General features: G+C 42.0%; 2 protein-coding genes across 4 annotated transcripts in view; one reads left to right on the forward strand and one right to left on the reverse strand.

Annotated features, from left to right (window-relative positions):
- The first annotated feature begins 1,638 nt into the window (after nucleotides 1–1,638).
- cracr2aa (calcium release activated channel regulator 2Aa) lies at nucleotides 1,639–17,432 on the forward strand. 3 transcript variants are annotated; one of them, XM_035525561.2, is made up of 17 exons: nucleotides 1,639–1,953; nucleotides 4,564–4,675; nucleotides 4,795–4,987; nucleotides 5,648–5,794; nucleotides 8,098–8,188; nucleotides 8,379–8,474; nucleotides 10,115–10,302; nucleotides 10,483–10,554; nucleotides 10,651–10,696; nucleotides 10,798–10,871; nucleotides 13,110–13,455; nucleotides 13,616–13,745; nucleotides 14,951–15,032; nucleotides 15,213–15,327; nucleotides 15,491–15,592; nucleotides 15,979–16,055; nucleotides 16,316–17,432. In XM_035525561.2, the coding sequence occupies exons 1-17, from the start codon at nucleotides 1,717–1,719 to the stop codon at nucleotides 16,395–16,397; spliced, it is 2,190 nt and encodes a 729-aa protein (XP_035381454.2). In that variant the 5' UTR covers nucleotides 1,639–1,716; the 3' UTR covers nucleotides 16,398–17,432. The 3 variants fall into 3 exon arrangements, with proteins under 3 accessions (XP_035381454.2, XP_081571913.1, XP_081571914.1); XM_081715787.1 differs by having other exon boundaries at nucleotides 10,483–10,696; XM_081715788.1 differs by having other exon boundaries at nucleotides 10,483–10,696; nucleotides 13,619–13,745.
- A 519-nt stretch (nucleotides 17,433–17,951) lies between these two features.
- LOC113587192 (protein arginine N-methyltransferase 8-B) overlaps nucleotides 17,952–26,023 on the reverse strand; it is an 18,046-nt gene continuing 9,974 nt past the window's right edge. The window contains exons 7-10 of the mRNA XM_027025749.3: nucleotides 25,798–25,913; nucleotides 23,060–23,210; nucleotides 20,019–20,140; nucleotides 17,952–19,902 (exon numbers count right to left, since the gene is read on the reverse strand). Of these exons, the coding sequence (XP_026881550.2) occupies nucleotides 19,819–19,902; nucleotides 20,019–20,140; nucleotides 23,060–23,210; nucleotides 25,798–25,913 (473 nt within the window). The 3' untranslated portion in view covers nucleotides 17,952–19,818. The remainder of the gene's footprint in view (nucleotides 19,903–20,018; nucleotides 20,141–23,059; nucleotides 23,211–25,797; nucleotides 25,914–26,023) is intronic.

The raw sequence follows: 26,023 nt of genomic DNA on the forward strand, positions 1-26,023 counted from the left end.
TCAAATGTGAAAGTACTGCTTGATACAACTAGGTACTTTAAGGATTATTATCATGGGATACATGTAAACATTTCACGGCTAAAAACCTAGTAGGCTAAATCTAGATATGAAATTTACTGAGCGACTGTGAAGTCTTCATGAAAAATACATGGCAGCTGTGCAGCCAGTAATGGTTATGGTACTCTGACCTTAACAAGTTTCCATCGGGTGTTTCTTCGCATTAGCCTGTATTCGACATTACTCTGAAGGTCAAAGGGAGAGATAAGGACTCCATACAAAGTGGACCTGAAATTTCCCAGTGGTGAGTACTGCAGGAAACCCAGGTCTAAGTAACTGGCTGTAAGACCAAGGGGATTCCTTATAGATGGGGCCCACTTCAACAATAATAGATCACTGCATTATATAACTGAGGAAAGGATCTCATACTAGATGACTATAGTAGCATGTTTGTCTGACACATTTCCATTATGATTTTAGTCTTCCGTTATGAATGACTCCTAAAATGTGGTCAGATCGTCATCTGAGTAATAATAAAAATAAGGAAAATAAAGCCTTATTTCACAAAATGCACAGATTCGTTATGCTTAGTAACTAGATGATCCTCCTTTATTGGGAATAATTTTATTGGCAAAATCGCATCTGTGGCTACTAACCATACAGCATTACTGAGCTGTGTGGGTTCATGTCTGCTGTTGGGGAGTGTCCTGCATCACATCCTGACATGTTATTTTATATGGGTCTGAGTCAGGACTTGGGATGCTTGTCAGGCCATTGTAAATACAGAAGGAGTCTTCTGCTTGAGATCATGACTAACTCGTGGGTTTCAGATTGCTTTCATGCTACAGGGCACATCTTGAGTTTTCATCTGTTCAGTTTTTAGACCACAGTTGGGGTAAGGTTTTTTTTGTTCTCCAGATAGTGTGTGGTGTTTGGGTTTGTTTTTTGGTTTTTTTTAGGTGAGGTTAAATTCAAACAATAGCACCTGACTCCAGTCGCCGCCTTCTCTATAGGTCACTACCCTAGAGAAAGACTCTTGGAGTCTAGCATAGTTTGGTGATATTCCTGCTCCAACACACCTGATTCACCTCATTGGATCATGACTTGGTTTAGTTGGTGTGTTAGAGCACGTACCTTCTCAATCACTGGTCTTGATTGTACTAAACAACATATTTGATGAAAATATTGCACTATAAAGCATGTTGATTGCTTTTTTGTTTAAAACAATTAAAGGTTTTATTAATTTATAATTTAGATTAGATTGGATGTTTGAAGCCATTAATGCAGAAATGCAAGAACCTTCCAAAATGTTTGACAAACTTTAAAAACTAGCTATATGTGCAAAAAAACAATAGTCTCCGGTTGGTCTGAAGTCTTTTTCCTTCTTCTTCCAGATCACATACAGCACTAGTAAAGCTTAATATGTTATCCCACTCAGTAATTGCAATAGGATAGCATATTATTCATCTATGAAGCATGTGATCTGGAGCTGTATAGGAACATGCAAGGCCTTTTTGCACACACAGAAATTTTCTTTCTCTCTCTAATTAAAGAGGCGGTTGCTAAGAGATGGCTGCAGCCGTCTGTAAAAGGCTGTGTGATGTGGTTGAAACTCAAAGCTCTGTGTTCACAGCTCTCCCATGTGCTGCTGACCCATGTAAGGAAGGAGACTGGAGGCATTGCACACTCTCACTCACAAACGGACGTGCACACTCACACATGCATACTTCCACCCATGAGGACACTACTATGGCAGCCTTCACCAGCACCTGTGACTCTAAGGTGAGATGTGCGTCCCAGCGTCGAGGGAAGGAGACGCGGTCCAACACAGATGCTGATGGGCGACCTCCGAGCCAGAGCATCAGTGACTGCAGTACTGTGCTGGAGAAGAGCCAGGAGTTCTTCCAGATCTGTGACACTGAAGGCAAAGGATTCATCACCCGCCGGGACATGCAAGTAAGATCTGACTTTCGCACATGGTTAGCAGGCAAAGTACAGTGGAGTTACAGTGATGCAAATATTAAAGTACTCTAATGTTACCAAATAATTCAAATGCAGATTGAAGACCCATGTGTTTGTGGAATATTTAAATGACCACTGATCCTGCACCTATGTTGACTAACTGAAACTCTAGTTTGGTATTGTTTATTGTACTTATTGTTGTCTGTGTGTTTTGCACTTTCTTGTACAGTATTGATCCCTGTATTTCTACAGTATTCTAGTTTATTGGTATCTTGGACTCTAACCTACTCTACTGGCTAGGATGTATTCTATGAGTAAATGACAAAGCACTTTTGTAAGTCGCTCTGGATTAGAGCATCTCCCAAATTCCATAAATGTGCATGTAAACAAATTCTCTGTCAGTACCAAATATTGAAGTGCTCTAATAGCATTGAATAAATCCTGCGATTATACTGTCTTCATTAATCACTCTGGGTTAGGATACTTGTTGGATGGATAACACTGATCACCTTGGCATCATTATTGTAACCATCCATAGTCAGGACTGACACACTCGTGACACCCTCTGGTCTCATATGACACTGGAGGTTTAAAATGAATTTCAAATAAAAATGAATGAGGAGACACCTTCACAAACTAATTTAAGTAAAAAGCATTGCTTTAGTTTTTAGTTATCAGGTGTTTCTACTTGCAGGATGCAGAAGCATAGTGTAGAGTTTTAGGAGAGTGGGAGGGGCAAGAGCGAGCGGGGGGGGGGGGTGGAAGTCCGGCAGGCAGTTGTCTCAGATGGATCATTGTGCAGATCAGGTCTTCTCTTATTATTGTGCAGATCAGGTTTCCTATTAGATGTCCCTCCATTGAGGTGTTTCTCTTTGATGGTCCACTTGTGTGTTGTGCTCTGAAGAGTGCACTGCATTTGTAATCCCATGTTTATGGATATGCATTTATAATCATCTTTATTCATCATCTTTATTCAAGTTCATACAGTAATGCTCTCAAAACCATTTGGACACGTACAAGTCCCCCAATATAGCACCAATTTCCATTTCCTTTCTTTCTGTCTTAATGCATGTGTGTGAGTGTTGCTTTTGTGGAAACCACATGTTTGTCTCTACTGACCAAACATCCATCATCAAGTGACTCAGTTGTTTGACATTGGCTATTTTCATTCATTTGAATGATATTGTTCTCTTTACTGGTGTTTCCCATTAGTATGGGATTGTGGATGTATGAGTTTATTTTCTTAATGCTGAGGAGGTTACGAAGAAGAAAACAAGCCTAGTTATTTCAAATGGTCACTGTTATTACAGGAATACAGAGTGAATTTGAGGAGTTTCTGCTTCACACCAGTCAGTTCACAACAGGGCCAAAGTGTGAACAGTAAGCATATTTGAGGAAGACAGTAGAAGGGCCATGTCAGCCTGGTAAAGGCTGGGTACAGGGTCAGGCTAATGGCCCTCCCACAAAAAGACATCTGTGAAATGATGTTTGAGACATTTGGAGTTTTATGAGGCAGTTCTTCAATAGCCCCTCTCTGTAGACATTTCCTTAATTCCCAAACAGGATGTGGTGTTTGCTTTTTAGAACTAGGGCTGTCTGTCTGCTTTGTGTATTTTTAGGGCTGATCACTGAAATGTTAGCATTGTGTCATGGTTTCTTAGCAGTGAGCTGCACAGGTCATTGGCCTTTGCACAGCTGATGAAGGACCTCTGTTTTAAGGTCCTATTTCTCTGGAAACCTTGTGTACTACAATTCTAAATATCTCTACATCTTTTACTGCAGTGCACTGCAGTTTCTCATCTGGAATCTTTTGAATTTATGTATATGTAGGAATGTTGTTTGTTTATGTAAACAAACAATAGAGTCCCTGCTGCTTTTCAAATAATTTCTGAGTTCCTTACAGGAGTTTCTTTCTGCTCTAGATGTCTGTGTCCAGCCTGATCCTACACTTCCACTGCAGCAAACCCAAACATTTGTTTCACCACCTACTGCCGCATTGGGGGCGTCACTACAAACACAAGCCAGTTTCTGTCCACAACCAGCCCATCCCAAAGACTACTAAGAGCACATTTACCTGGCCAGCTAGTTAGACACATGTTAACATTATATGTAAAACTGACTTTCTAAAATGCCGAGTACATAATTAGAAAAATATTAAACAAATGTTAAAACTCACCAGGACCATCTTCTTAGAACATTGGTTCAGACATGATGTGTCCAGCGATCCTCGCTTCTCCTTTTCATATTGTTCTCTTCACTGGGTTTGCAGCACACTCCCATAATCCTCCACGCTCAACCCCTTCCTCTGTCCATATTAACGAATGAGAGGCCGAGAAAAAATCGTCTTTTCTTTGTAAATGTACCGTCGCAACAAATCCAGTAGCAGGGATGGTTGGGGAGGCCCACTGGTGCTGTACAACTGCAGGAAGTCCTTTTAAATATAGATCGCTATATTTAATACCCTGCTGTGTGGTGTTTGGGAGAGGGCTGACTGGTCCTGCGTGGTGTTTGGGAGAGGGCTGACTGGTCCTGCGTGGTGTTTGGGAGAGGGCTGACTGGTCCTGCGTGGTGTTTGGGAGAGGGCTGACTGGTCCTGTGTTTCAGAGGCTCCTTGGAGAGCTACCCCTGAGTGCAGAAGACTTGGAGAATGTATTTGATACTCTGGATGCTGATGGCAATGGCTACCTCACAGTGGAAGAGTTCTCCTCCGGCTTCAGTGGGTCTTTTATCCATCAGATTTGCCTTTTGCTATAAGTAGTTCTGTAATATCTCCTTGTGATATCTTGCCTGGGGTTAGTGAATGAGGCTCTGATGCCATGTTGGTTTGCTGTGCAGGTGAGTTCATGTTTGGAACGTCGGCTTCAGCAGCAGGTCTGGAGTCAGCTGTAGAGCCTGTCCCTGAGAGGTGTCCTCCTGAGATGCTGTACCAGAGCCAGTGGGAGGAGACTCTGAGTGGAGGTCGGGATGGAGAGGAGAAGCACTTCTGCATGCTGATGGAAAACCTGGGAGCCAGCAACATCTTTGAGGAGTGAGGGGAACTTCACTAGTATAGTATTAATAATAATACACGCTGCTGCTATCAACTATTTGAAAAACAACTTCTTTCTGTGCTTTTTAAAATTTATTTATTTTTTAAATGTCATTTTTGCTCGAACAGGGCCCCAGTCTTGCCCTGGAAAAAATCCTCACTGTGTGTGCCTGCTGTTTCCCCTAGACATGCACAGGGTTAAGGTTAGGATTAGAAATTAAGATTAGAGGTTCTATTAGAAAAAAAATACTGTTAGGGTTAGAGGTTCTATTAGAAAGATTAGGGTTAAGTTATCTTATAACTGTCTTTTATAAGGTTAAAATGGGTTATATGGGGTGGTAGTGGGGAAGGAAGTTGGCCTGGATGGACAGTCTAAAATATTTGTTTTCTAAAATAAAGGTCTTGATTTCAGTTCCCTCACTGAAGTTGCAGCATATGAAAGCTGTGGATAAAGTGGCCAGTTTAAATTTACACAAGATGTTTAGGATGACTGGGCACTGCTGTGTTAATGAACCCTGTGTGGGCATTTATGGCCCTGTGGATCAGTGATCTTGGAAAAGGGATCAAAAGGTTGTAATCCATAAGATGTGGATGCATTTCTTGTCCGTGTATAACAGTTCACTGTGTTTGTGGTTTTTGTGGTTTGCTCTGGCCCTGTAGCCCAGAAGAGGTGCACAGTCTCTGGGTGCAGCTCCACAGGGATGAACCCTGCCTCCTGGCCAACTTTGAAGAGTTTTTGGCCAGAGTGACTTTCCAGATCAAAGAGGCCAACCAGCAGAAGAGAGAGATGGAGAGTGCTCTGAAAAGGTTATTTCACTCTTTTTCCCCTCCCCCCCTCATAATTTTTTGACTGTATTTCTGCAGGTTTCAGTGACTAAGATGGGGTTCACACAGTGCTTATTTTAATCTTACCTTTCAACCATGATGCCTCATTCTGTCATCAAACAGTGGTGGCAGCATGATGGGCAGTCAGCTGTGATTTTAGCTAGCTAACATTACTGCGTTTCTAATTATAACCTAAAGAACATACTGGAGTGATAAAACAATAATCTTCTCCTGGGCCACACTAGTAAGATGTCAAGCCTTAATCTGCTAATGCAACAGGAACACCATGTCTGAAATAATGTAGTTACCATTTTTAATAGGACTATGACTGAATGATGAGTATATTCACACTAAAAAAAGGCATAATCTCGTATGGTTAATAGTCTGGTATGGTTAAAAGAACTCAGATGCCGTATTTAAATTTGCCAAAGACAAATGTTCTGTAGAAGGACACAGATTATAAGATTATAAACCTGTCATGCATTGTGGAAAGAGGGAGGTGACTGAACCCAAGGGTGCTTTCAAAACCATTACTTAATTTGCTTAATATGAACCAGATTGAAATTGTTCCCTTTGGTTTGTTTTCTATTTGCTGTGATTCGAGTTCATGCTGCACAAATTCACATGTCACAGAAAGCAGCTGCATTGGCAGAGGAGTGTAGAAGGGAGCTGAGCCAGAAACATGCCCCAAATGTTTGATCACATTCACTGCATTTATCTGACACTTTCATCCAAACGACTTATAATCATGGCTGAGTAAAACTTGTGCAACTGAGGGTTAAGGGTCTTTCTCATTGGCCCAAAAGTGGCAACTTGGCAGTGGTGGGACTTGATCTGGCAGCTTTCTGATTACTAGTTGAGTACCTTAACCACTGAGCTAACACCAGCCTCACGTCATCCTCTATCTGAGTCTTAATCTGTTTAGTTGCACTCCAAGCTATGCTACATAACAAAAATAGATTAACAATTAAAGCTACATCCAAGATTTTTACATCAACTGCTAAGTAATCTATAAATGACAATTAAATGGAGCTACCTGACAAAAAACACAATGTTTGTAAATAATTGGGTCTCAACAGCATCCAACTTTTTAAAAATGTTTTCCAATTACACGAAGCCATGCATGTTTTTCCATTTGGGATGCATGGCGCACTGGCAGGCACCCAGGGAATATAAAAGCTAGATGTGCTGCATGCAAAAATAATGAGCAAAACGCATTGAAAATAGTGGTGTCAGAACATGGAGCTTGGGCAGCAAAAAGCCAGCTGTGTGAAGCTCACCTGCAGTGCCTTTTGTCTGTCATCTTGCATACCCTCTTCACACACTGCTGTCTTAAGTTCTAAAAATAATCTCCACAGTAATTTTTTTTTTTTATCATATGAAACAACAAAACTACAAAAAAACTTTTCGTAAACACCTGCTATATGTGCATAAAGTTTAGCAGAGAATCTTTGTTATTCTCAGAGCAATGTGTTTGTGATCTTACAGCTCATAAAGGGAACATGGGTGTGTTACCCAAGCACACAGTAAAAATGCTTGAAATGTGTTATTGCTTTATAGCACAATGCTTTCGATAAAGATAAGTCATTACAGCAAATTCATTCACTCATACCTCATCCTTTTCAATGCCATCATTTCAGTCTGAGCCTGTACACTTATGATAAACAGGTTTTGAAAAGACTACCAAGTGTAGACAGCATTTACCTGGTGTTGTATGTGATGTCTGATTTCTCCCTTTTAGCTGAAATCGACTCACTGCTCTTGCTCTTCGCTCACTCTTTAGCTTAGCATTAGCCAAGTCTCTGTGCATAGTGGAATGCAAATGTTTGTTTTATCCCTAGTGTCGTATCAAAGTGCCGGTAATCTCTGGAGTGATGTTTACTGAGCAGTGGTCATGCAAGCCCTTTCGAAGCAGGGCACTTAGTGAGGTTGTCCAAACAGCTGCTTGGTTTTAGTGCTGAAAGGTTATTTCAGCTGGTTGCAGAGAGACCATCTTACACCCTTGGTAGGTTTTTGGTGTTTTAAGGTGCAAAATGTTAAGTTCAGGTTTGAGATCTCGCTTGGTTTTTGAGTTTGTTTCCCAGTGGTACTGCAGCCAGCTGAGTGTGTACTGTACTCTTACTGGCTGAGATGTGAGGGCCTGTGTAGGTGCCCTACCTGAGATTCATTTTTCTGATTTGGTAAGATTAGATTTAAATTCAGATTCTTTGTTTTATGACAGATACACAGCTGGTTTAATCATATGGTTATAAGTGTTTTAACTTCTCACTCTCTTGTGCATGCAGGAAGGCAGCCTCTCATGATGATGAAATCCAACGTCTCTACGAGGAAATGGAGCAACAGATCAACAATGAGAGAGACAGGATCCTCTTACAGGTTCTGGCCAGGTTTTGTAAATGTTCAAAATTTATTTTAGGACATTTGTTAGAAAGCATTTAAGAGCATATTGAGTAATCCTATGACTCGGGCATCCTATCTATGACTATTAGAATTAACACATTTTTAAAATTGCTTAATGAGGTAAAGACTAATTGAGATGATGCTGCATTTGTTATTCGTCTTGCAGGATTCAGAGCGATTTTTGACCCACAGTCTGGACCTGGAGCAGAGGCTTTCCAGCAAAGAGAGAGAGCTTGAACTGCTACTGAACAAACAGAAACGGGTTCGCATGTGCTCTATATCCTCACACCCCCTCAACCATTTACACCAGCTCAGAAGAAACTGTGTGTATGTGTGTGGGGGCATGATGGCATGTGTGTGAGTAAGATGGGGAAAAGATTGACCTGTTGGAGGTGCTGGGCCATATAATGAACAGGACAGGTCTTTTTTGGTTCTGTCTCTGAGGAACAGGACAAATCTCGTGGTCTGTGAGGACTGGTTCTGTCTTTGATTCAGGCTAATTGTTCTTTATTTAGAGAGGAAATGAAAAATGAACCGACTTATACCTGCACTCAGCTTTCATAAAATGTTTTTTTTCTTATTTGTGCCCTTTGTCAAGAAGTCAAAAATGGAACATATTTATTCATTTTATAGATTATTTATTTTATAGATTTATTTTTGTGAAAGGCTTGTTCATAATTAAAGGATGTCCAGCACTAAAGCTGTAGTCCTGTAGGAGAGGAAATAAATATCAGCTGCATTTTTACTTGCTAATGAAGAAATTAAAAGTATAAAGCTCAGTAGCAGGTGCTCCTGGCTGCTCACCCCTACTATCTCATAAATCCTTGTCTCTAAAGCCCTCGAACCCTAAACTGAAATATTCTTAAGACCTCTGCTACTCCCATATCCTTGTGCCCCTAAACCCTCATACAGTTACAGCATTTAGCAGGCACCTTTTATCCAGAGCAACTTACAAAAGTTCTTAGTTGTCTACTCAGAAATGTATACTTTAATACAAATATGTTAAAATCCAAAAATACCCTCAACTGAGATACTGACTGAAAGAGTAATTGCTGAAACCTCAATTAAGAGAGAGAATGCAGTGCTATAAAATATAAGACTGAGATGTTTGCAACACTGGGTGTCAGAACAAGAGAGTCTTGATGCTTCCATGAATCTTGAAAGCTGGTGGGTCAAGCCAGGCTGTACTTGAGATTGGGCTCTGACCATCGTCATCAGGTAGGAGTGCGCAGGTCCATGCTTGTAGGTTTTAAACCTGTTACGAGTGAAGTGGATGGAATAGTGACATGGGAAGACTTAGGAGGCATAGGAAGATGTGCCAGGAGAGAGCTGCAGTAGTCAAGTCTGAAATAAGCACGTGGTGGCAACGCTGAAGAGGAAAGTTGGAATTCTCCCAATATTGAGGGGAGAAACGACCGAGTCTGGTGTGTGACCTTAAATGCTGCAGTGTTTCATTAAAGCCAAACCCCAGTGACTCCTCCAGTGTGCTGCCTTTATTCCTCACATGGATCTCATTAGGGGTCAGTGCTCTGTCCCTCCACACAGGGACATCTTGCATGTTTTGTGATCCAATTTCACGGGTTTAAATTTAGCAGAAAAGATGTGCTTGACAGGACTGTACCAGCTTTCTTATCAAGGCCAGGACTACATTTGTTTACAGCTGGTTGTTAACTGAATGGGTGTTGGTACACACGCATTCTCCCTTAACCATTTGTCTGTCGTTTGTCTTAAAATTGACAAAGACTTTAAATTATAATAGGAAATAACAATTATATAACATGGTATTTCGGTATTTCTTCTATAGACAGCACTTGTGTGTATGCATGTGTTTGTGTATATGTGCGTGTGTATATGCGTGTGTGTGTTTGTGTGTATATGTGTGCGTGCGTGTGTGTCTGTCAGTTGGAGCAGCAGTGTCGTGAGCTGCACAGTGAGCAGAGGGAGACTGCGGTTGAGAATGTGAAGCTGAGGCAGTATAACGATGAGCTTTCCCACGATTTGGAGCACACCACTCAGGAGCTGAACCTCGCACAGGAGCACCTCCGAGTACTGCAGTCTGAGGCTTCACGCCTGGAGGAGGAGCGTGAGCTGTAAGGCTCCACCCCTTTAGGCTCTACCCATCTCTCAATTTATCTTTATATGCATAGAAAATGTATAATTATACTATGTAATGTAATTACAAATATATATCATATATATTCTAAATATCTTTGTATTATATGAATATAGTAATGTGGTTGTGTGATTATCTGACTGGGTTTGCTTTGTAGAGAGATGTACAGGGTTACTGAAGGTCTGCAGAGGGAGCGAGCAAGTCTACTTAAGCAGCTGGATTTACTGAGGCAAGGACACTCACAAACGCCGAACACAGTTGTCTCAGTATCATTACTGCCGTGCAGAGCTTCTGAAAGTGCTGTTTGGAATTGTGCTTCTGCCAGGGAAATGAACAAACATTTACGAGATGAGCGAGACATGTGCTGTCAAGTGAGTTTCTGAATGAGCTCCATGATGAATCATAATAGAAGTTAATGGCGTTGATGAAAGGCCTAAAACACGGAGCTCTGTTATTCCTTTTTGTTCCCTAGAAACCGAAGAACGCTGCCGTGAAACCCTTTTGCACACAGAGGTCTGGACCGATGGCTATGAAAGCATTTCGGAGGTAGGCCTCTATTTCTGGAGCTCTGCTGAACTGAGAAGGGCTTCTGTCTGATCAGATGTTGTCAGGATGAAGGTCACTCACTGTCAATCACTCGAGCTTGTTCCTAATGGCTGAAACGCTTCACTATTCCATACAACACCCATTTGTGCCTCATTGCACATTTTAACCATTTTAGCTTTTAGCCTTTACACATCACACTTCAAATTAATTTAGAACAGATTTTAAAATTTGTCTGCTGGTTTTTAAGTCATAATGGATTACTGCCTGCATACATTTTGGACAGAATATATTCCAAATGATTCTTTGAGATCAGGTGCTGCACAAACAGACCAGTGAAACCACCTGTATTTACCTGTTTATATTCAACCACCTGTTGCTAGTTTTAAAAAAAAAAGTAGTTAAAACATTATTTTGGTTAGCTTTCTTTTAGTTGATATTTTTATTATTTCTGCATATATTCAAACATTATTCATTTTGGAGTGGGGAGTGGGAGTGGGAGTGGGTAGGACTGTCAACGTGTGTGCGCGCGTGTGTGTGCGCGCGCGTGTGTGTGCGCGCGCGTGTGTGTGCGCGCGCGTGTGTGTGTGCGCGCGCGTGTGTGCGCGCGCGCGTGTGTGCGCGCGCGCGTGTGTGCGCGCGCGTGTGTGTGCGCGCGCGTGTGTGTGCGCGCGCGTGTGTGTGCGCGCGTGTGTGTGCGCGCGTGTGTGCGCGCGTGTGTGCGCGTGCGTGCGTGCGCGTCAGAGAGAGAGAGAAACAGTCCATCTATCTATCTATATCTCCATCTATCCATCTATCTATCTATCCATCTATCTATCTATCTATCTATCTATCCATCTATCTATCTATCCATCTATCTATCTATCTATATATATATATATATATCTCTATCTATCTATATCTATATATATATATATATATATATATATATCTCCATCTATCTATATATATATATCTCTATCTATATATATATATATATATATATATATATATATATATATATATATATATATATATATATATATATATATATATATATATATATATATATATATATCTCTATCTATATATAGAAAAATTTACATACACTCCCTGGCACCAAAAAAAAGGTCACACACTCTAATATTTCGTTGGACCGCCTGTAGCTTTGATTACGGCACGCATTTGCTGTGGCATCGTTTCCACAAGCTTCTGCAATATCATAACATTTATTTCTGTCCAGAGTTGCATTAATTTTTCCCCAAGATCTTGTATTGATAATGATGGGAGATTTGGACCACTGCACAAGTCTTCTTCAGCACATCCCAAAGATTCTCAATGGTGTTCAGGTCTGGACTCTGTGGTGGCCAATCCATATGTGAAAATGATGTCTCATACTCCCTGAACCACTTTTTCACAATTGGAGTCTGATGAATCCTGGCACTGCCCCCACAGGCTTGTACGGTAGGCACTAGGCATGATGGGTACATCACTTCAGCCGCCTCTCTTCTTACCCTGATGCGCCCATCACTCTGGAACAGGGTAAATCTGGACTCAGACCATTCTTCTTCCATTGCTCCAGAGTCCAGTCTTTATGCTCCCTAGCAAATTGAAGCTGTTTTTGCCAGTTACCCTCACTGACAAGTGTTTTTTTAAGGCTACACGGCTGTTTAGTCCCAATCCCTTGAGTTCCCTTCGCATTGTGCATGTGGAAATGCTCTTACTTTCACTATTAAACATCCCTGAGTTCTTCTACTGTTTTTCTACGATTTGATTTCACCACACGTTTAAGTGATCGCCGATCATGATCATTCAACATCTTTTCCACGACCACAGGATGCGTCTTTCAACAAGGTTGTTTAACAAATGAGAAGCTACTCACTGCACCAGTTAGGGTTAAATAACTTGTTGCCAGCTGAAACATAATCACCATGCAGTAATTATTCAATGGGAGGCTCTTACCTATTTGCTTAGTTAAATCCAGGTGGTGACCACTTTTTTGGCCAGGCAGTGTATATATGGGTTAGATGTTCTTCCCCCCCCCCCCCCCCCCCCCCCCCTTTTTTTATAATTGTGACGCACTCTTGAGTTATGTTTTTAGGTACGAAATGTGCTATTTAAATAAATGAAAATTAAAGGATTCAAACTGCTAGACCTTTTATGTAATGCATGTTTAACCAGAGCCTGTGGTAAAAATTGATGGTTACTAATCATGCATTGAATAATTACATTTCGGCATAAGCACTTTCATGTTTTGTCCAGTGAGGATGAGGAGGAGGTGATGCTTCAATCTAAGAAGAAGAGTTCAGTGGCTGAAGAGGGCCACGTTTTGGCTCAGTGCCAGGAGGACCTGGCAGAGACCCCTCTCCCGCCCAGACAGCACCTCCCGAGGATCATCTCCATCGAGGAGGACCATCTGCCCCACTTGCTGCAGGAGGAGTACCAGGCCCAGCTGAGGCACTGGAGTGAGGAGGACGAAGAGCTGGAACAGGATATCTACCCCTGCTCTAGCACCCCAGTCCCACCATCCCGTCCTCCGGAGAGGAGGGACACACACACCCCCACCTCCCCCAGGGGGCAGCCTGTAGGCAAAGAGACTGCCCAGCCAGTGAGGAGCCAGTTTATCCTTCACCACTCTAGGACTGAATTTCCAGTATTGAATTAGTAATACTATTACTGGGGGCCCCAGTCTGAGTGTTGGATTTCTCCACTGCATTGCAGATACTCACACTCACACACTCTCACTCTCTCTCTCTCTCTCTCTCGAGGAGGAGATGTGCTCGAGACCAGACCGTCTCTTTAAGGTTGTTCTGGTGGGTAACTCCAGTGTTGGGAAGACCTCGCTGCTACACCGTTTCTGTGATGACTGTTTCTACCCAGGCACCTCAGCCACTGTTGGTCAGTTCCCTTCCCAGGGCTCTCCTCACACAGAGCAGGCATATGCCAACACTCCCATGCATCACTGCCGTGCAGTTCTCAACAGCTTCTGTCAAACATGCTGACTGCAGTAATACAGGGGAAACCAATGTGGTGTTTCTGTTTGACAACTGTGTTCTGTTAATTTGGTCTGTCTGCAGACACCATAGGGAAGCTGTTGAACAGTGTAGGGTGTTACCCACACACGGACTGGTAAACGGAGAGCTTATGCATTGCTCTGAAATGATTAGGGTGTTTGTTTCAGACACAGCAGTATGCTTAACTTTCAGAGTAGTTTTAAATATTGTGAAATGGTAACATGCTTGTAGGTACATGCTGGATTAGGATTATATATTTGGAAATATTACTGTGCTGCTAGAAAACTTGTGAACCATTTACAGTTTTTTGTATTTCTGCATACATTTGACCGGAAATATGATAAAATGCAAAACCACATAAAAATATTATTCTTTTTATAATTTGAGTAGAAATATCTGACATTAAATGCCTCAAACAGAGAAGACTCCTGAAAAAAGTTTTCAAAGCTCACCAGGCTGGAAAAGGTTAGAGTAATTTTTGAAGAGTTTAGCCCTGACCCTGATCCTGACTCTGACCCTAACCCTCCACCAATCCCCTGTAAGGCAAATGTTCTACAAATACACTGTTGGTGTCTTAAGGAGTGGTTATCCAGCAAAAATCACTTCAAGGGCATGACGATTAATATTACTGAAAGTCAAAAGGTACCCAGGGAAACATGAGGGACTCTGGAATTGACTGATGTCAGTGTTCACCATCAGGCACTGGACTTGAACAGTGCACATGACAGGATGGCAAGGATGAAGACACCACTCTCCAGAGATAACACAGCTGCCCATGTGAAGTTTGCTCAAGACCACATGGACTTACTGGAAGAATGTTCTGCAGACAGATGAAGTCAAAATAGAACTTTTCATTTCAACCAAAAGCATCTGCATTCCAACACAAGAAACTCATCCCCACTGTTAAACACAGGGTGTCAGTGTCATGGGGTGGGGTGGCTTTGTTGATTTATATGTATGTGTACACACAGGCAGCGCACTGCTCCGTTGTCAATCCACAGAGGTGGAAATGAATTGTGTTCTGGCTTTCTTGTGGACAACCGTTGTATTGCTCAGCAGCATTAATGGCTTTACCTTTTGTCCCTCTAGGTATTGACTACAGTGTAAAGACACTTACAGTGGACAACAGCCAGGTGGCGCTGCAGATGTGGGACACAGCAGGACAGGAGAGGTTGGCACAGTTCTCATTTTCTCCATATAAACATGAACACACACACACTAGATGTTCCTGACTGCATCACCATTGATGACCAGTAGTAAATTATTAGTTAGACGAAGATAATCACTGCAAACACGGATGTCCATGATTTGCTGTGGGTGATTCTGGGTGATTTCTTTGTTGTCCTGGCAGGTATCGGAGTATTACTAAGCAATTTTTCCGCAAGGCAGATGGAGTGGTGGTGATGTATGACATCACTAGTGAGCAGACGTTCACGGCAGTGAGGTCGTGGATGGCGAGCGTGCAGGTAACGTATGACATTACTAACGAGCGGGTCATTCTGGACATGAATCAGCAGTGGCTTGACAAAAGTGCCGAGTGACGGTGCTCTCACCATCCAGTGCCAATGTCACTCTTTCTCTGTGTCGCTCTCATCATCATCATCATCATCATCTAATTTGTTCTTCTAGGAAGGAGCAGGTGAGGACATTCCTGTCATGTTGCTGGGGAATAAGACTGATTTGGAGGGCCAGAGAGCGATCGAGTTCAGAGCAGCAGACAGATTAGCCAAGGTGAGTAAAGAGGAACATTGAACCAAGACTAAAGCACCAAAGGTCCATACAGCCACTAGCAGATGAGTTCCCACTGAATGAAAGGCTGTCTTTTATAGGCCAAAAGACAAAATTCTAAAAGTAACATTTTATAAAGAAAGTGGATTTTAAGTAATGATAATTTTATCTTTAGTGTTTCATTTACCATTGTCCTTTTCTCTGTTCCTTTAGTCTATTTAGTCCTTTAGTTTATTACGCTGATATTGTGGTTGCTTTTGTCACGTTTTAGATATGATAAAAGTTCTTGAATGGAACTGCAAGCAGTGATGGGGAAGGAGACCTGTGTGTGTGTAAGAGGGCCCACCATGATGTGTTTAAACCTTCTAAACCATTTGGTTGTTTTGCAGGACTCTCAGATGATGTTCTTTGAGTGCAGTGCTTTATCCGGACAGTACGTCACAGAAGCCATGGTCCACTTAGCCAGGTCTGAACCTGTATAGCACCACTGCTGGTGAAATCTCTCTCCTATGTGACATGGACTGCTCAGCAACAATCCTTTCATTTTTAATTTAAAAAAATCTGTACTAACATGCTATTGTTTAATAAAATGTGCAATGTAAGTAGAACTTTGGTTTATTAACATGGACAGAAGTAAGTATGATGGAACGTAAAACCTTTCGTTGGAGTCAGAAGTTGTTTAAGGTTTGTGCAATGCTAAACTGCTCACCAAGTCTTAACTTCTAGGGTTCTAAAAGAACAAGAGGACAGGGAGAAGGAGAAGACCGTCTCCTTGGCCGACAGCCCCTCAAAGAAGTCATGTTGCTAGCACCAGCACTGAGCCCGTATGCACGGTCACATCCTGTCCCCTGCTGAGTGGTGGCTAGCTCTCTGTCTGTCTCATGGTGATGTGCATTTTACCCAGTTTCTCTCTACACCAAGTAGTTTTACCACATGACACTTTTTAGATAAATCTCTGATTTTCAATGTTTTTAACTTAAAAATATGAATGTATAACTTGTGATCAGTGTTATGGCTAAGGTAGGAAGGGTTGACTTTTGCACTGTAAGGGTCTGGTGGATATGCTGTTCATGTTGCATATTAAATGAATATAGAGTCAAGATCCATCATGCTAAAGAAGGAGTAAAGCTGAATAGTGAATCTGGCAGAAAAACAATAAAAAGTTGCATGTTTTATAATGATAAAATTTTTAGGAATAATCCGTATTTGAGATTGAGATTGTTTACAGTGCAAATGTTTACATCATAGAAGCAAAATGTCTTCAAATCGAAGTTTATTTGGAGGTGTAGTGGAATTACTTGATGTTTGCTTTGGGGAAAAAATTATCTCCAAGAGTCATTATATTTTATTACAATGTCAGGGCAGTTTCTTCCCTGGGTTTCTTCAAGACATGAGTTTGAAAGGAATCTAGCAGAAGTTTATGAAGAAATGAATTTGTCCACCATTTGAATACTTGTAAATGTCCATTTTGGGACACAGGGTTTGTGTATTGTGTTTAATTATATTATCTGTCTGATATGGTTGATATCAGTGTTAACACTGCCACGTCTCACTAGAAGCTCACAGCTGTTCACATTCTCACTGGACCACAGACATTCATTTACTTTACCAGAATTTGTTTGGCCCTCTGTGTCTGTCTAGGATAAATGTAGGTGCCCACTACTTTGTGGGAGAGGAGAGCTTCTTCTTCAAAGCATCAAATGAGAGGCCTTGAAACAAATCACTCATTGGAGTCCATATCACAGGGCTCAAGTCATTGTGGTTGTTATTACTGTTGATATTCTTTACCACACCATCTTGAACACGGTGCCTGCATGTATGATCATTGATCATTGTCCTGTCACTCTGAACTATATGAACACTAACAGGCTCTCGCTACAGATCCAGCCAGTCTGCGTTCACTGTGCTGTAGTGGCTGTGATCAAGCACATGTCTGATTACTGTATATGTGGTTGATATTGTGCTGCAGTGCTCCAGTGCTGTACAGTGCACATGCTGCAGTGCTCCAGTGCTGTACAGTGCACATGCTCCAGTGCTGTACAGTGCAGGTTCTGTAAATGTTGGTGTGTTCACTGCTTGAACATAGAGCTTGTGAACTGTGGTTTTCCTAATCAAGTGGGTCAGGATGTGCAAGTGTAGGCCCACAGGAAGCCAGTCTTATCACAAATTTTGTTGTTGTTGTTGTTGTTAGTTTTGAAGGAATTGAAATAAAGATAATCTGTTTACATGAAATTGTTCAGTGATGTAAAAATACTTGCTGAATTTCAATGGATTTTAGCTCTGTGCAGAAAAAGATATACATAGAATTGATAAATATGGTAATTTGGGCCATACACACAAAAATAAACCAGTCCAAAAAGGCTCGTATCACCAGAGGTATAATACTTTACAACCAAGGTTCTCATTTGGAAAATATTAGTTTTTTCTTTGTGAGATTTGTAATGGGCAGCTTGACTATATACATTCATTATTGCTACAATAACAACAAAAAGAATTTATTTCCTTTCAAGTTACCATCAGCAAAACCAGGTTACACCAGAATACATTGAGAACAACTGTATAACTGCCACCTAGTGGTCAAAGCAAGATTTTAAACAGCAACATTTTAAAAGGCTTTTTTAGTTTCAGTCCCATAGTATCATACTGCATAATCCTGGGTCTTGTCTGCTCAATCCAGCATTTTCTCTTTATTAGCACATTAATACCATTACTGCAGACTCAGGTATGTTGGCTTTTGGGTTCCTCAGCCTTACAACATGGTCCAGAATGTTTCGAATGTTTAACTGAGCGCTTCTGTAGTCACATATAAAACCTGATCTTCACTGACAATGTACTAATGGGCACATTCTGGTCCTTTTTACTTTACATATACTGTTACTACAGTACAATCAATATTTAATAGACATTCCCAAAGTACCTTTCTAATAATTCATGTTATGTTACATCTATAAATACCTTTAAATATGATTTAATGATTCAAACATAAGACCTTTTATGGCATTAACAACGGGAAAATACTTATGCCTTTTCACATTTAAAGAATCAATGAGGATGTTACCAAATGTACATCCGTGTTATCTAAACATGCACGTCGTCTTCCTACACCATCAGAATTACTCTCCAAGTTACAGTGAACGCTCCACAGAGAACAAGGTGATGAACGGTCTAGATGTTTAAAGAGTTAACTGCACAGACCTGCCGGCGAAGTCCTTGGTTGAGAAATGTTGCTTTAAATTCTGCTGAGGCTACGTCCAGCTGCCGTGTTCTACCTGCAGTTTCCCTTCAGGTGGATGTCAATAAACAGGTACAAGTAGTACAAATACTAAATGTGATCAGTAAGATACAGGTGTGTCACTGTGATGTTTTTGGGTTGTAGCAGGACAGTAAGCTGTTCACCTTGGTGATGACTCCGGTAAGAGCAAAGATGTGGAGCAGCAACTTCAGATTCGTCCTACACACTCAGCACTGCGCTGTGTTCCTTTGCCCTGTCTACCCCTGTTACTTAATGTAGGTGGATATGTGACAATTTCTATTTTAACAAAAGTCTTCAATTACTGAATGATAACTCTTTCACTCCCACAACATATTGTAAGTTGCTCAAAAAATATGAACCGAACACACAAAAACATCTAACAAATGTACTGTCACTATTCATAACCTATGTAAAGATGCAAAATTATATTTCAGTGAATTTCTTCATAATTTTCTTGAACAGCTGTATGAGAAAGAAACCATATAACTTAAATATTCAGGACTGGGCTTTATGCCACTGAATTTAATATCTAATTTTGTTAAACTACCCTGCAATAGTGCATTAAATGGTCAAATATGTGCTAAATTACTGGGTGAATTTACATCAAACTAGAATGAAAAGGTCTAGCTCCTCAGTGTCTCTGAATTTAGTCTCAAACCAAAACCAAATGAACCAATGTATTCCACCAGCTCTCCTTTTCAAAAGTAGAGAAACTTCAGACTAGCTCTGCATATTCATAAGAACAGTGACATTGAGTTTCTAATGCAGCACATTCAAAGCTGCCATCTGATCAGCATCAGACATGGTGGAATAGTTCAAGCTATTACTGCTCTCTGCTCCACGACGTTGGTACATCTCAGAGTGCTGAGTGCTGCCTGCATCAGGGGCTGCTGCTGGGACGATAGTGTCCCCTTCTCTGCTGTTACAGTGGTGGGGCCACTGCCGCACCGATGCTCTCTCGCCCCCTGCTGGCTGCTTAGCGCATTTTATAGTCGTGAGCGATGGCAGCCTCACACAGCTGACCTTTAAACTCCAGCTCAAAAGTGAAATCCAGATCACGCTGGAGGGGGAGAGAGAGATGGGGAGGGAGTGAAGGAGGAAGAGACAGGTAGAGGTTAATATTGGAGTAATGGTGTAATTGGCATTAAAGGTGCTGTTAGTGCAGTAGTCTCTCACTGTGTTCTTCTCATTGGGCCTCATGGTGATGCTCCCCACGATCTCCTCCCCCCTCTTCACGGTCAGGTACTCCTCCAGGTAAAAGACCGTCTGCTTCCAGTGAGTGAAGGGGGCATCAGGAGCTTGGAATATGTGAAAGAATCAAATTTCAACAAGGGGTGTGTACATCTGCATGCATGCTTGCAAGTGTGTGTGTGTGTGTGTGTGTTTGGGAGTGAATGATTATGTCTGCCCTGGTGGTCTTTGCCAATATTGCACAGCTTGCGCTGAGAGAGGGACAGGAGGGCGAGGGGAGGAGAAGAGGCTAACACACCCGCTGACCAAGCTGACCAAAGGTCAGAAGAACTTCATTGTGTTCTGAGATCAGAGTGCTGCTCTGAGTGTTTCGAGCATCACAGCTATATGAAGAGGACACACTGGAAGATGCGCACATGTCGTAGTCACAGGAAAACAGCAGAAATGAGTGGAACAAAACTGATCCCATGGAATAACGACAAAAAATGTCTTGTCCTAGATGCCAGAGTAGGAATGGAAATACAAATGGCCATTTTATAGAATTGCCCTTAGAGGAAAAACAGATGTCTGTGGTTACAAGCTATTAAATGAACACGTTTATTTGCCTTACATTAGTTGTTTGCCTGAAATAATATTTAGAATCAAAGAAGTGATATTTGTACATAAATCTAAATTATAGCAGCTGTAGTTCTACTAATTTACATTATTCTGACATGCATTAAAGAATGCAAAAGTTTATACCAGCCATGCAAATGCAGTACACTGTCAGTATATAGTTGGATTGGCTAATAAAAGCCTTGAATAGGCAAACCATCAGACACAACTCAGACACTATCAGACATGAGGAAGAAGCTGACAACCCCCGACTTCAATCAGTTCAGGATCTGTGAGTGTAGTAATGTCACGGTTAGTCCCAGCTTCCGTGTTCCGTGTTTTCCTGTCTTGTGTGTTTTAGTTCCATGCAGTAGTTTTGTTTTCTCCGCCCCTCGTTTGACTGCTCACACCTGTCTGTCGTTTCTACCTTGTTAAGTTCATGTATTTAAACCCTGTTGTGTTCCTGCTGTCTTTGCTGTTCATTGCATGTTTATTCGAATTTGGACTAATCATGACAAGTTAGTGAGTGTAGTTAATAAGTATAGTTAGTGTAATTTAGCTAGATGTGCAGGGTTCACTACCATGAACTCGGAAGCAGCAGAAACTGATCTGTGGAGATGGCTAGCATGACCCTCCAGACCACACAGACAAATACTGCACATACACACAGATGTGCAGAGTCAAAATGTTACAACTAATCCAAACCCTCGTTTGAAAGGTTATGATTAACCTCTAAGTGTAGTCAAAAGGTCAGGATTAACCCAAACCCTATCTCTAATGTAAAGGTTTGGATTAACCCTATCCCTAGTCAAAAGGGTAGGATTAATCCTAGTTCAGAAGATTTGGATTAACCCTAACCCTAGTCAAAAGGGTAGGATTAACCTTAACCCTAACCCTAGTTCAAAAGATTTGGATTAACCCTAGCCTTAGACAAAAGGGTAGGATTAACCCTAACCCTAGTTCAAAAGATTTGGATTAACCCTAGCCTTAGACAAAAGGGTAGGATTAACCCTAACCCTAGTTCAGAAGGTTTGGATGAACCCTAACCCTAGACAAAAGGGTAGGATTAACCCTAACCCTAGTTCAGAAGGTTTGGATTAACCCTAACCCTAGACAAAAGGGTAGGATTAACCCTAACCCTAGTTCAGAAGGTTTGGATTAACCCTAACCTTAGACAGAAGGGTAGGATTAACCCTAACCCTAGTTCAGAAGGTTTGGATTAACCCTAACCCTAGACAAAAGGTTATGGTCTTAAAGTTAAGAAGCTGTACCCAGGTTTCCATCTCTAATACATGGAAGTCAAAGGTTTTAGAGAAGCAAAACTATAAAAGAAATTGGAGCGAATGTTTCTACCATTTCCACTGTCAGACATCCACAAACATAAGGGTCTGCAATCCAGAAAGTCACCAAGCATTTGAACCCTGTAGCATGTGGCAAATGGAGAGGCAAAAAACCCTGGCCACTGCAGCAAAGAGGAGAGAAGGCCTGGGGGGGTGCATCAACATCACAAACCATGGTGCCAACTGCCATCACGTACCAGGAAACAGGCACCCTCACTGATCACTCAAGCTAGAGAAGTAAACTTTAATTAAGGCTGATCTGAAGCTCACAAAATACTTGTGAAGACTGAAAGACAAGCATCTTCTGAAAGACCTGGATCAAGTCTACATTTTACAGTCATTTATTTAGATTTTAAGTGTATATTGTTTATTAATTCTAATATTTAGGTTCAGAAAGATGGTGATCATTTGGAAAACAAAGCAGGAGTTGTGCTGCTGTAAATCTTCAAGGCACAGCCGTTGTTTCACTTTACATCAGATTGCCAGTAAACATGCAGTAATGTAGCAGTACCACAAGATGGCAGTTGCCATTCATAAAACATTATACACTCCTGAATTCTTTAAATCAGTTCTCCACAAGATGAATTAAAGGGATCTTTTTCAGTAAATCCTCAATGTACCTAAGAGTCTTTCTCTCATGGTATGACAGTACCAGCCATCTGGAAGAGTAATGGCTGCTCATGCCATCGCCAGTAGACACTACACCTGATGCCATCTTCTCCAGTAAACACTACACCTGCTGCCATCTTCTCCAGTAGACACTACACCTGCTGCCATCTTCTCCAGTAAACACTACGCCTGCTGCCATCTTCTCCAGTAAACACTATACCTGATGCTATCCTCTCCAGTAGACACTACACTTGTTGCTGTCTTTTTAAACATATAGCCATGCAACACTGCTTGCCTGGGGCATGCACTTAGAGGAAACCCTGATGGATGAACCTTAACCAGCCATCTGCCCTGAATGGAGCCAGTGAACAGGATTAAGAGGTGCTCATCTGCAATACACAGAACTAAACACAAGTCAGTGTGATGTACATTGAGGCCCTATGGACAGACCATCTCAGGACACGTCAGACTGCAGTACAACACCTGTGGAGAAGCCGGTCTTCTTATGACACTTGGTGAACTCGATGTTGAAGTAGGTGACAAGTGCATGGACATAGTCATTCTTCTGGATTTGCAGACAGAAGGCTGATGTGAAGGACAAATCCTCCGGCTTCACCGTGTAGATGTCAACTTCCTGAACAAATAACAGGTCCTCCATTAACACACACATGCACACACAGGCGTGCTCTCTGCTCTCTGGCTTTTACAATCCTACCCTAGTAAGGTAGTGATGCCCTAACCTGCTCTCAGAGTGCACCCTAGGTATGTGGGCCCACATGTTTGAGAGAGACATCACTAAGCTGCAGTGCACAGAGACAGTAATCATCTCTCCCTCTCACAGAAGCGACTCTTGTTCCATCACTCACTCGTTTTCCTGCTGTCATACTCTCTCCTGTTGTACTCTCTCTCTCTCTCTCTCTCTCTCTCTCTCCTGTCATACTCTCTCTCTCTCTCTCTCCTGTCATACTCTCTCTCTCTCTCTCTCTCTCTCTCTCTCCTGTCGTACTCTCTCTCTCTCTCTCCTGTCGTACTCTCTCTCTCTCTCTCTCTCTCTCTCCTGTCGTACTCTCTCTCTCTCTCTCCTGTCGTACTCTCTCTCTCTCTCTCTCTCCTGTCATACTCTCTCTCTCTCTCTCTCCTGTCGTACTCTCTCTCTCTCTCTCTCTCTCTCTCTCTCCTGTCGTACACTCTCTCTCTCTCTCTCTCTCCTGTCGTACTCTCTCTCTCTCTCTCTCTCTCTCTCGTCGTACACTCTCTCTCTCTCTCTCTCCTGTCGTACTCTCTCTCTCTCTCTCTCCTGTCGTACTCTCTCTCTCCTGTCGTACTCTCTCTCTCTCTCTCTCTCCTGTCGCACTCTCTCTCTCTCTCTCTCCTGTCATACTCTCTCTCTCTCTCTCTCTCTCTCTCCTGTCGTACTCTCTCTCTCTCTCTCTCCTGTCATACTCTCTCTCTCTCTCTCTCCTGTCGTACTCTCTCTCTCTCTCTCGTCGTACTCTCTCTCTCTCTCTCTCCTGTCATACTCTCTCTCTCTCTCTCCTGTCGTACTCTCTCTCTCTCTCTCTCTCCTGTCGTACTCTCTCTCTCGCTCTCTCTCTCCTGTCGTACTCTCTCTCTCTCTCCTGTCGTACTCTCTCTCTCTCTCTCTCTCTGCTGTCGTACTCTCTCTCTCTCTCTCTCTCGTCTCTCCTCTCTCTCTCTCGCTCTCTCTCTCTCCTGTCGTACTCTCTCTCTCTCTCTCTCCTGTCGTACTTTCTCTCTCTCTCTCCTGTCATACTCTCTCTCTCTCTCTCCTGTCGTACTCTCTCTCTCTCTCGTCGTACTCTCTCTCTCTCTCCTGTCGTACTCTCTCTCTCTCTCTCTCTCTCTCTCTCTCTCTCCTGTCGTACTCTCTCTCTCTCTCTCTCTCTCACTCTCCTGTCGTACTCTCTCTCTCTCTCTCCTGTCGTACTCTCTCTCTCTCTCCTGTCTTACTCTCTCTCTCTATCTCCTGTCATACTCTCTCTCTCTCTCTCTCCTGTCTTACTCTCTCTCTCTCTCTCTCTCTCTCTCTCTCTCCTGTCGTACTCCCTCGCTCTGCCATTGTCAGTCTTTCCTGCTAGTTATACGTTAGGTCAATGGAGTCTCAGTGCTTATGGCACTGGACTGTTAATCAGAAGGTTGCTGGTTCAAGTCCCACCACTGCCATCTTGCCACTGTTGGTCCCCTGAGCAAGACCCTTAACCCTCAATGACTCAAGTTGTATTCAGTCGTAATTGTAAGTTGCTTTGGATAAACGTGTCAGCTAAATGCCTTAAATGTAAACACATTATAAACCAAAGAAAGTGAAATTTATTACTGTGAAAATAATCTTTATTGTAATAAATGATTGTCTCTGTGTATATGACAGAGATGGCAGGGTTAGAGATGTATAATGTTTAAAACTGTATATAAAAAGTATAAATTTTAGACATAAAAGGTCAGTTTACTCAAAAACTGATATTCACAGAAACATCAACAAGTCCATTCAGTGCTTCCTCCTTGGCCGTCTTACGTTTATAGGATGCACAGGGGAGTCCTGGGAAGAGGTGTGGCTACAACACTCTTCACAGAGGAAGGTCATTGGAGTCTAGTCCAGACTTGGGAATTGACATTCACACAACTATCCAGAGAACAAGGTCAACACAACACATTCACATGCAATACCACCCACTTATATTTGTTTACAATGTTCTTCAGTCATATCAGAATCATACCAATCACAGAATAAATATAAAGGGGACCAATTAATTTTAAAATAAGTAGAAAATGTCATATATATGTACTCTCTCCAATTTCACCACTTCTCTGAATCCATGCCTGCAAACTCTGAGTCTCAGGACCGCCTTCATGCATGCAAATGAACCTGACCAAGCCAATCATCATCTCGCTCATTATCCACCACTCCACTGTGAAATGGATCATTATAACAGCTACGCTTCATTAGTCAGATAATGACCAGTCAAACCACTATGCTGCACATCCTTCACAGCAGCTCAAGTTTTATTATCTACTAAGAACATACAGACACATGATGTCTTCAGGAACTTAACTGGGGCAAGGATAACATTAACACACAATCACACACACACACTAGGATAAGTTGAGTATAGTGCTTACTTTGAGGAGACGTGCATGCACAAAATCACATACACACACGAACACACACATACTAGGATAAAGTGTAAAGTGAGTATAGAACGTACTTTGAGGAGACAGGAGTTCGTCACCACCTGCTTTGGGTCCACGATGTCAACAAGAGGCTCTGTCAGTGCTACATTCCTGATGCAGGTCATATCAAAGCCATACACATTCTCCCACCCTGTAAACACACACACACACACACAGAGAGAGAGAGACAGAGAGAGATCTTACTTCATATTGGAAAACACTTTATTTTGCTGCTATTTTATTTGTCCTTCCTTCCTTATT

This window comes from Electrophorus electricus, chromosome 6 (genome assembly GCF_041902795.1).
Source record: "Electrophorus electricus isolate QZ-2024a chromosome 6, ASM4190279v1, whole genome shotgun sequence".
Taxonomy (NCBI): Eukaryota; Metazoa; Chordata; class Actinopteri; order Gymnotiformes; family Gymnotidae; genus Electrophorus; species Electrophorus electricus.